At 38.5% G+C, this 10049-nt stretch overlaps 1 protein-coding gene across 2 annotated transcripts; it reads left to right on the plus strand.

The window, feature by feature from the left end:
• Nucleotides 8068–9555, plus strand: LOC109819930 (putative GATA transcription factor 22). 2 transcript variants are annotated; one of them, XM_020385919.1, is made up of 3 exons: nt 8068–8274; nt 8354–8692; nt 9008–9555. In XM_020385919.1, the coding sequence occupies exons 1-3, from the start codon at nt 8122–8124 to the stop codon at nt 9329–9331; spliced, it is 816 nt and encodes a 271-aa protein (XP_020241508.1). In that variant the 5' UTR covers nt 8068–8121; the 3' UTR covers nt 9332–9555. The 2 variants fall into 2 exon arrangements, with proteins under 2 accessions (XP_020241508.1, XP_020241509.1); XM_020385920.1 differs by having other exon boundaries at nt 8366–8692.

A 10049-nucleotide genomic window follows, 5' to 3' on the forward strand; every position in this document is an offset into this window, starting at 1 on the left:
GTTGGCAAGTCTCAAACACAAGACCTTTAACTTTAACTTTCCACTACACTACTAAGGATTTCTGAAAAATATCAGTAGTTAATAAATACATAGTTTGAAAACTCATTTTTGGAAAGCGGTTTTGACCAAAAATATCCAACAATCCCCCACAAGTTTTTAAACTAGCATCGTGTAACGGTGTCGTTGTTTCAATCATTGTGCATAAGGTAGATGTCGTAAGAACTTGAATTCCCCTTAGACCAACTGAATAAAAGATAGATGCATAGTGACGCAGAGACTTGAACTAGCATATGTCTAAAATCCAGTGATCACACAAGATCAAACTCTTCTGTGATAGTTTTCACTTTGAACCACACTTGCCTTTGCCTTTGCCTTTGCCTTTACCTTAGCCTTGCATATTTATGGCCTTGTGCATGTCCTGGTTTCAGGTAGGGCTTTAGGTATCTTTCCACAAAACACCATAGGAGAAGACCAAATCTCCACTCAGGCATATGTGAGTTCTTTAGGCATGTTTCCTATCAAACATCCTGCATCCGGGATGCTTTAAACTCATTAAGACTTAAAAGCCAACATCTCTCATGATAGGATTCTAGGTGAGTCCTTTACGTGTGTTTCCTATCTAACACCCTGCATTCAAAATTCTTTGGACTCATTAAGGCTTAACAACCATCCCCTTTATACGATAGGATTATCGGTGAGTCCTTTAGGTATGTTACCTATCTAACAGCCCGCATCCGAAATACTTTGGACTCATTAAGGCTTAACAGCCATCCTCTTTACCATGATAGAATTTCACTTGTAAATCTTACTTAACTTTTGAACCAATCATCTCATCATTAGTAACGTAAGCTTTGAACTAATAACTTGATGTAAATGATAAGTATTTGTAAGACACACCAAACTTTGCAAATCTTACTTGACTTTTGAACCAATTATCTTATCATTAATAGCATAAGCTTTGAATTAATAACTTGATGTACATGGTAAGTATTTGTAAGACTCATAAAATTTTGAGACCTATTCTAGCAGACGTCCTTTTGATTATGTTCTTTTTCAGACCCTTAGTCAAAAGATTAGCCACATTCTCTGAAGACCAGACGCCAATCACAGAGATGACTTCTTGGCAAATAAGGTCTCTTAAATAGTCATGCTTCAGATGAATGGTCCGCTTCTTTCCATTGAACATCGAGTTAGCCACCATAGCACTCGTCACCTGATTATCACAATAAATAGTAATTGAGACATGCAATTCTGTTAATAGAAGGTCTCGAAGAAAACAACTAAGTTATTCAGCTTCATCTCCTGCAGCACAGAGTGCGAAGAACTCAAATTCCATCGATGACTCTGTAATTATAGTCTACTTCTTAGATTTCCACGAGACGGCAGCTCCACATATGGTGAAGACAAATCCTCCAGTAGATCTGCACTCATCTGGTTTTGAGCACCAGCTCATATCTGAATAGCCTTCGATTACAGCTGGATATCCAGTGTAGAATAGGGTCAGACCTGTAGTTTCTTTCAAATATCTCATCAATCTCTGAACAACATCTTAATGAAGCTTTTCAGGATTACTTGTGAACCTACAAAGCGTTCCTACAACGAATGCTATGTCTGGCCTTATGCAACTCATCACGTACATATGACTCCCAATGATCTTTGAGTACCTTAGCTACTCTACTGATCTTTTTTTAGTGTTCGGTCAAAGCTTCTTGTTATAATCATACGGTACTGACTGTTCTGGCAGGTCGTAGTAATCATACTTTCTTAGCATGCTTTTAACATAATGAGATTGGAACAATCCAATACCCTCTTCAGAGTATATGATTTTGATTTCGAGAATCACGTCCGTAGTTCCAAGACCCTCCATACTGTAATGTGCTGAAAGAAATTTCTTGGTAGATATTACTATCTCCAAATCACTTTCGATGATGAACATATCATCCACATAGAGGTAGATAATCACCACTTTTCCTTCAACGTTCTTGATATATAGGCACTTATCAAATTCACTGACTTGATACTCATTGTTGCGAACAACCTCATCGAACTTCTTATGCCAGAGTTTTGGTGCCTGCTTAAGTCTATATAGTCACTTAACAAGTTTACAAACTTTACCAGCTGGAGCATCAAGTCCTTCTGGTTTCTTTATGTAGATCTTTTCTGTGAGATCTCCATTAAGAAAGGTAATCTTCACATCCATCTGATGTATGACAAAACTTTTTATCGCCACACATGCGATAAGCATTCTGATGGTAGTGATGTTGCAAACTGGTGCATAGAAATCAAAAATATATATTCTTTCTTTCTGAGAGAATCCTTTCGCCACCAGTCTTGCTTTGTATTTATTAATAGTACCATCAGGATGAAGTTTCTTCTTAAAGATTCTCTTACCAGTCTTGCTTTGTATTTCTCAATAGTACCATCAGGACGAAGCTTCTTCTTGAAGATCCTCTTATAACTGATAGGCTTTGCACCTTCAGGTACATCCACTAGCTCCTAAGTATGATTTTGAATCAATGAATCCATCTCATCATCTATAGCTTCTTTCACAGAAGAACGTCTGTTGACTGCATTGCTTCTTGGAAAATTTATGGATCTCCTTTCACATTATAGGTGATGAAGTCATCTTCAAAATTTTTCTGTCTCCTGACATGCTTGGAAGATGGTTTGGTAACTTCTTCATCATTGACACTTTCAGTTTCTTGCAAAACTGGCTTCTCTGATGCATCTGACATACTAGCATTCTCTACTATATTTTTGAGCAATAAAACTTTATCTTTGATAAACTTATCCTCAAAAAATTCTGCATCTCGAGCTTCAATGATGGAGTTGGTTCCAAGGTCCAGGAACCTGTAAGCATCACTATCTTCAGCAAAGCCAAGAAACACGTATTTGTTAGCCTTTGGTCCGAGCTTAGGTCTTCTGATATCTGGAACTCGAACATATGCGAGACACTCCTACACTTTGAGACTATCCAAAGAATCTAGATATCCTAACCATAACTGATGAGGAGTACTATCAGTTTTGGAATATGGTACTCTATTCATAATCTAGTTTGTCATCAACAAAGCTTCTCTCCAATAGCAAGTAAGTAGACCAGATGTGATTAGCATCGAATTCACTATCTCGGTCAATGTGCGATTCTTTTTTTCTACAATTTTATTAAATTGCAGAGAATACAGAGCAATAGTTTCAACAATGATTTCATGCTCCTTGAAGTATGCTTCTGATTCCTTAGATCGGTACTCTCCTCCTTTATCGCTCCTGAGTCTTTTCACCTGAAGTCCAAACTGCTTCTCCACACGAGTCCGAAACTCGATAAACTTGCTGAAGCTTCATCTTTAGATTTCAGCAGATAGACGTGGCAGAAGCGAGAATTATCATCAATGAACGTGATGAAGTATTTAATGCCGCCTCAAGTGATGAAATTCTTGAAGTCACAAGTATCTGAGTGAATTAGACCCTACAGGTTGGTGCTCTTTGTGACACTTTGAAAGGGCTTCCTTGTCAGTTTTTTTACGCACAGACTTCACACTTCTCAGGTTTGTTACCCCCACATTTTGAAAGTAATCCTAACTTCTCCATGCTAGATAGTTTTTTATAATTTACATGTCCCAGTCTATTATGTCATAACACAGAGGAGTTAGCAGAAGATGATATTTCATTAACAACTAAATTGGGTACGATAATATTAATCTTATACATGCCATTAGTATGATATGCATTTTCAAAATACATTTTCTTAAAAGATAGTACAGTCTTTCCTCCTTGGAAATCCAGCCTCATACCTGCGACACATAGCAGGCTTTTAGAGACTAAGTTTTTAGCAATTGAGGAAACATGTTTCACATCCTTCAATGTGAGAGTCTTCCCTAAAGAGAGAGTCAGCACCACAATCCCAATTCTAAGAACAGGCACTATAAAATGATCAGTCATTAATATGTTCTCTTTGGTAGCAACATAAGAAGAAAACAAATCTCTGTTGGAGTAAATATGATAGGTAGCACATGTGTCTAACCACCAACCAAAGATATTATTGGGAGTTGTCACGTGAAATAGCATAGCCACACAATTATCAACTTGATTAACATTGTGTGATATTCTCTTTTTTGCTACTTTGCAGTCCTTGGCAAAATGTCATTGCTTCCCACAGTTGAAGTACTTCTTGAACTCTTTCTTCTGAACATTTAGATTCTTTGGGTTTTGGTTCTTCTTTTTATTAAATAACTTCTTCTTCTTGAAAGAAGAACTAGTACCCTTCTCAGAGTTAGCAGCGACCATGTTAGCAGACGCATTCTGCTTAGCAAGGAGCTCATTCTTCGTACGAGTTCAAATCTCGTCCTCGATCCAAATGAACCTCTTCAGATCAGACAGAATCACATATCTTTTCCTTCTTTGAATGTCCATGGAGAATGACATCCAAGATGGAGGAAGCTTGTTAACAATTGCACCAGAAATAAAAATTTAATAAAGATTGATATTTTCATTCTTCAGCTTCATAACAAGCTTTTCAAGCTCTTTGACTTGAGGCAAAGCCTCAATGTCATCTTCGAATTTGAAATCCAGAAACTTATCAATGAGATGAGACTTGGAAAGCTTCTCCTCATCCTTGTATTGATCCTCTAGAGCAATTCAGATTTCCTTTGCAGATGGCTTATTAGTGTAAGCATCTACCAGATGATCAACCAAACAGTTAAGGAAATAACTCCTACAGAAATGATCATTTTTAGCCCAAGAGGCTTCAGACTCAGAATCTTCTTCAAAGTTGGGTTTCTTCTCAGAAACGACATAGTAGATTTTTAGGAGTTGCATCCCGAAAATTTCTTTTCGACGTCATGCGTTAAAGTTGGATCCGTCAAAGTTTTCTAACTTGAGACAGTCCACTCTAATCGTTCTCGCAAGATCCATTATAGATCAGAAATATTATTTTAAGATTATTAGGGTATGTGGCTAAATCTGGAATAAAACAGATAAATCTGTTAGAGAGATGAAGTGCTATATTTTAAAACTTTTTTACAAGTTTAGCTGCTGTGCGTTTATGAAACGATGTGCTTAAAGCAATATTTGGTCTACTCCAATGTAAGGATCCTAAGGCCAAACTGCTTTCAGGAACATCGGTACATTATTCTGGTGTGCACCGACCCAGTACTGTTAAGATCTCCTTGATCTATAAAACCTTTTGGTCAAAGCAAAGATCTCCTCGGTCTGTTAAAACCTTTCAGTTCAGGTAGAGATCTCCTCGATCTGTTAAAATATTTCGGTTCAATAACCTTTCAGTTCAGGCAAAGATCTTTCGATCTGTAAAAACCTTTTGTTTAAGAGCTATGTTCCTTCGAGCACAGACTAAAGCTTTCATGCTTTCAGACTCTGCAGCAGCAGCATAACAGCACAAAGCACTTGTGTGTTTTTTCGTATCTCTTTTTTTATCTCTTGTATCCAAGAGCTCCCTAAGAGGCACTATATGTAGGCCTATAAGACCATCTTGTAGGCATCGAAAATTGCCTATAGGTCTCCACGAACAGCTCAGTGTTAAGGAACGACGATGAACGTCACTATCCGGTTCACAGGAGTTCGATTGATATCGGTGAATGCTTAAAGTGAATCGACGAACTACGTGGACTAACAGAATTTCGGAATAACGAAGGTACGGGCTAATCGGGAGCCCCACGATGTTTACAAAAAAGAACAATACCCTTCGCGTCTCATTCATTCTACAGATGATCCAACCATTGGAGCTGATAGAACTCCTTGTTGGCTTTCCAACGCACTTCGAACCACTCAAATCCGAGTTCGGACGAAGAAGTTACGACGGAAACGAACAAACATACAAAAAAACGGCGTCTCAACACTTCGAGGTGTCTCGGCCAAGCGAGACACCCCAAGGTGTCTCGGCCAAGGCCGAGACACCCTAGGGTGTGTCGGCCCAAACCGAGACACCCCAGGGGGTCTCGGATCAAGGGGAGACACCCTAGGGTGTCTCGGATCAAGTGGAGACACCCTGGGGTGTCTCCAACGTAGATTTGGGCCTTTAGGTGGTTTTAACCGCTCCAAACTCCCCCGGGCCTATAAATACAAGCCTCAGGCCCTCATTTTTTAAGATCTGGAATTTTAGAGATTAGGCGAAGCCCTGCCGGATTGAAGACTGAAGGTGTACGAATTTCAGAGAGGAGGAGGAGAGATCGGATCGAGTTCTTCAACGTAAAAGAGAGAGAGATTCGTCAGATTCACATCACCCGCATCCAATCCTTAGTATTATCCCGTTGTGGTAATTCTAAGAAGAGCAATTATCTCGCCGTTGTCGAGATAAGCGCTTCTGTTTCTAGATCTCCTCGCGGATCGACGAAGCTCTGCCCAATTTTTTAGCAATCAGATCTGATCGACGGTGGTCCACGGATAAACCCCGGCACAGGCAAAGACACCCACGTAAGCAGAAGATCGATAAACGATCTCTCTGCGTTTGTTTGACAAAGTTGTAAAATTATTTTATTTTCATTGTGTAAGGAGATCTTATAAAAAGATCAACTTTTTATTTTATTCGAGTTTATTGTAACGATTAAAGTTGTAATAGATTCGATAACAATGAAAACATCAACTTTCACCGCAAACACATCTCAAAAGTCACTCACATTTAATTTGATCGTTACAAACATAATAGCAATTATGACAATTATAATAGTAACGGTAAATAACATAAATGTTGTAACTACTGCATGCAGTAATGTCTAAACGTGAGGGTCGCAATCCTACGCAACACGAGGGTCGCGTGCAGCCTCGTGCGAACGCTAGGGTCGCGTTTCCTCTTGTGAACGTGAGGGTCGTACCCTCATACGAACACGAGTCTCGTCCGCATGCTAGGAAGCAGACTGTGCGCCTAACAAAGCGTCACTTAGCGCCTCAGCCCGATTAGTTCCAATGCCTGGCCCATTAGCCCACTGCTCACGAGCCCACGGCCCACTGCCTACGGCCCACGAGAACTTATGAGAGATTAATTAAATAAAAATAATTCTCGGCTTGTCGTTGGCAAACCTCGAACACAGGACATTTGAGATATCAAAACTTTAACTTTCCGTTACGCTACTGAGGATTTCTAAAACTATCAGTAGTTAATACAAACATAGTTTAAAAAATCATTTTTGGAAAGCGGTTTTGACCAAAAATATCCAACAGCTACTTGAATCCATACTTGAGCCCATAAAACGTGCACTCAACATGCAATGACATGTTAGAGTATAAAATTTTATCCCTCAACCCTCGATACTACTTTAGAGTTTTGGTACGAGTGTCAAAGAGCTAGCAATCTTCTATAACTTTGGGGGACAAATTTTCAAAACCGACCCTTTTGGGTTTTTAATTGCAAAAAACGACCGGTTTTGAAAATATTTACAAAAACCGACCTGTTTTCAGCCAGGGGCTGAAAACAGGTCGGTTTTTGTAATTTTTTTTGGGAAACTTCACGGGAGTTGAACTCCCGTGAAGTTTTTCTCATAACAAAACTTCACGGGAGTTGAACTCCCGTGAAGTTTGGGAAATTTTTTTTTAAAAACCGACCCAGTTTCAACCAACTGGGTCGGTTTTTATAAATAAGATTGAAATGGGTCGTTTTTTGCAATTAAAATCCCAAAGTGGTCGGTTTTGAAAATTTGTCCTAACTTTGGGATTTTTGGAATGCCTCCATGCAAAATCTCCACCTCCAACATCTTTTAATTCTTGCAGTAATTCAGGATTTTGTTAGATAGGGGCCCTTCTGAATTCTTGGAATGTTGTGGGGATCGCTTTTATGACCAAAGCTTTTTATGCTATGTGATGTCTCTCTCAACTTGTAAGAGGGGAGTCATGCGATTGCTCTTCTTGCCTTTCTCATCTTAGATTTCCCTTATCCTCAGTCATTTCATTACCCCTAGCATTCTTATTTATATATATGGCCTTTGTTTGTTAGTTAGCTTTTTACCTTCAAATCTCTATAAGCATTTCTATATATAATACTCTCTCTCACTCCCTCCCTCCCCTCTCTCTCTCTCTCTCTCTCTCTCTCTCTCTCCTCATGATCTCCATCCCCCCCCTCTCTCTCTCTCTCTCTCTCTCTCTCTCTCTCTCTCTCTCTCTCTCTCTCTCTCTCTCCTCATGATCTCCATGGAGGAAAATTATCAGAATCAAAACCATTTCCCTCCTTCTACTATATCAGCCGATACTTCATCATTCTCATGTCCATTTCGACTTAATCCTCGTCAAGATCAAGAAGAAAATCATTTGCTTCATCATCATCATCATCAAGAGGTAGCTACTGCATGTTAAGTTATGATATTGCACGAAAAAAAACTATGCAACATTTTTTTTAAACTTTATGAGTTCTTAGTTTGGTTTGCAGACAAATGATCTCATGTCAGTTGGAGGACCGAGCAGTCATTCTGCACTCAATCAAACTACCAGTAACCATAATCAGCAAATTGAAGATGAGCATGCACAGGGATCAACTAAGTGGATGTCCTCGAAGATGCGATTAATGAAAAAAATGCTAGGCACAGATCAAATTCTCACTAACAAACAAAGAAGATCACAATCTCTCCAAGATCAAACACAGCTTAATCAAGCAAGCCGCAGCAGCAACATTTCATCCAATGAAATCATCAGGGTATGCTCTAGTTGCAAAACTACAAAGACCCCTCTATGGAGAAGTGGCCCTCAAGGCCCCAAGGTGAGAAATTAAATTCATGATCGTAATATATTAGAGAATATCATATGTTCTTGAAGTCCTTGCCTTTGCACCAAAACTCCAAAGTTGACGTGATTGTTATAATTTTATACCCTGAGCCAAAGCCTAGACTCACAGGCCGATATCTTTTTTTTCCAATCTGCTTGAGAAATTTATGACTAAGATTTGATCTTAGATTGCTGTGATATCATCTTAAAATCTCCATCAGTACACCAAAACTCTAAAGTCGTAAGAGCTGAGAGTTATAATATTGTACTTTGAAAAAATTTAACCAATAAAAGAACTTCATTTTTGCAGTCTCTTTGTAATGCTTGTGGGATAAGGCAAATGAAAGCGAGGCGAGCAATGAGAGCAGCAGCAGGATTAAGCAACAGTCTCATCAACACTGCTGAATGCAAGATTCAGAAAGAGGAGGAGAAGAGATCAGATGTGGATCGAACCGTTCCTTTTAAAAAGAGATTTAAGATTGTGACCCCAGCTTCTTCTCAAAAGAAAATTCAATTTGATGACATTGCAATGAGTTTGCGGAACAAGTTAGCTTTTCATCAAACTTTTCCTCAAGAAGAAAAAGATGCTGCTATCTTGTTAATGGCTCTATCAGGTGGCCTCATACATGGTTGAATATTATTTACTTAGTTGTTTTTTGACATCTTAAGATGTTTGTTGTTAACTATTTTAGTATGAAGTAAGGGATGAGATAAGATGTTTTGTGTGAGAGTAATCTGAAATAAAATTTTCTATGAGGATAATCTTTCTTCTTTTTTTTAGTATGTGGGAAAATAAGTTTGTATCATTGTTTTAAGTAGTATAAAGACAATAAGAGAAGGACCAGCTGCTTTTTTTTCTTTTTGTTTGCTTTTTATTTGTTTGTTCATTTCTTTTGATCTTAGTGTGTATTGCAGATAAAGGTTAATGATGCATTAGGGATCTCTGATGGGCTTTCATCTCTAGATAAGAAATATTAAGCATGTTACTAACTAATAGTATCATCTGTATAGGGATAAGCCCCTGTCCTATCACACAGTAGTTCTGTTGTTGTAGAAGACAAGACGAGTGAAATTTTTTTTTGACTCTATTACCCTCAGAAGATCTACATGTCAAAAAGCAAATTTCTCTTTCTCTGAGGGTGAGAGTAAAAAAAGTTTCACTGAGGGTCCTATTTGCAACAATAGAACATACAGGAGGTATATCAGCCATTTGGCAAGGGTCCATCTGAAATTAACCCTTGTATGAAAGTTAACAGTCATGAAGCATCAGCACCAACATAAACATCTTCAAATAATCTGTAGATACCGATAAAATTACTCACTGAGTCTGAAGAATGAGTTTCAGACATAAA

Source organism: Asparagus officinalis, chromosome 8 (assembly GCF_001876935.1).
Source record: "Asparagus officinalis chromosome 8, Aspof.V1, whole genome shotgun sequence".
Taxonomy (NCBI): Eukaryota; Viridiplantae; Streptophyta; class Magnoliopsida; order Asparagales; family Asparagaceae; genus Asparagus; species Asparagus officinalis.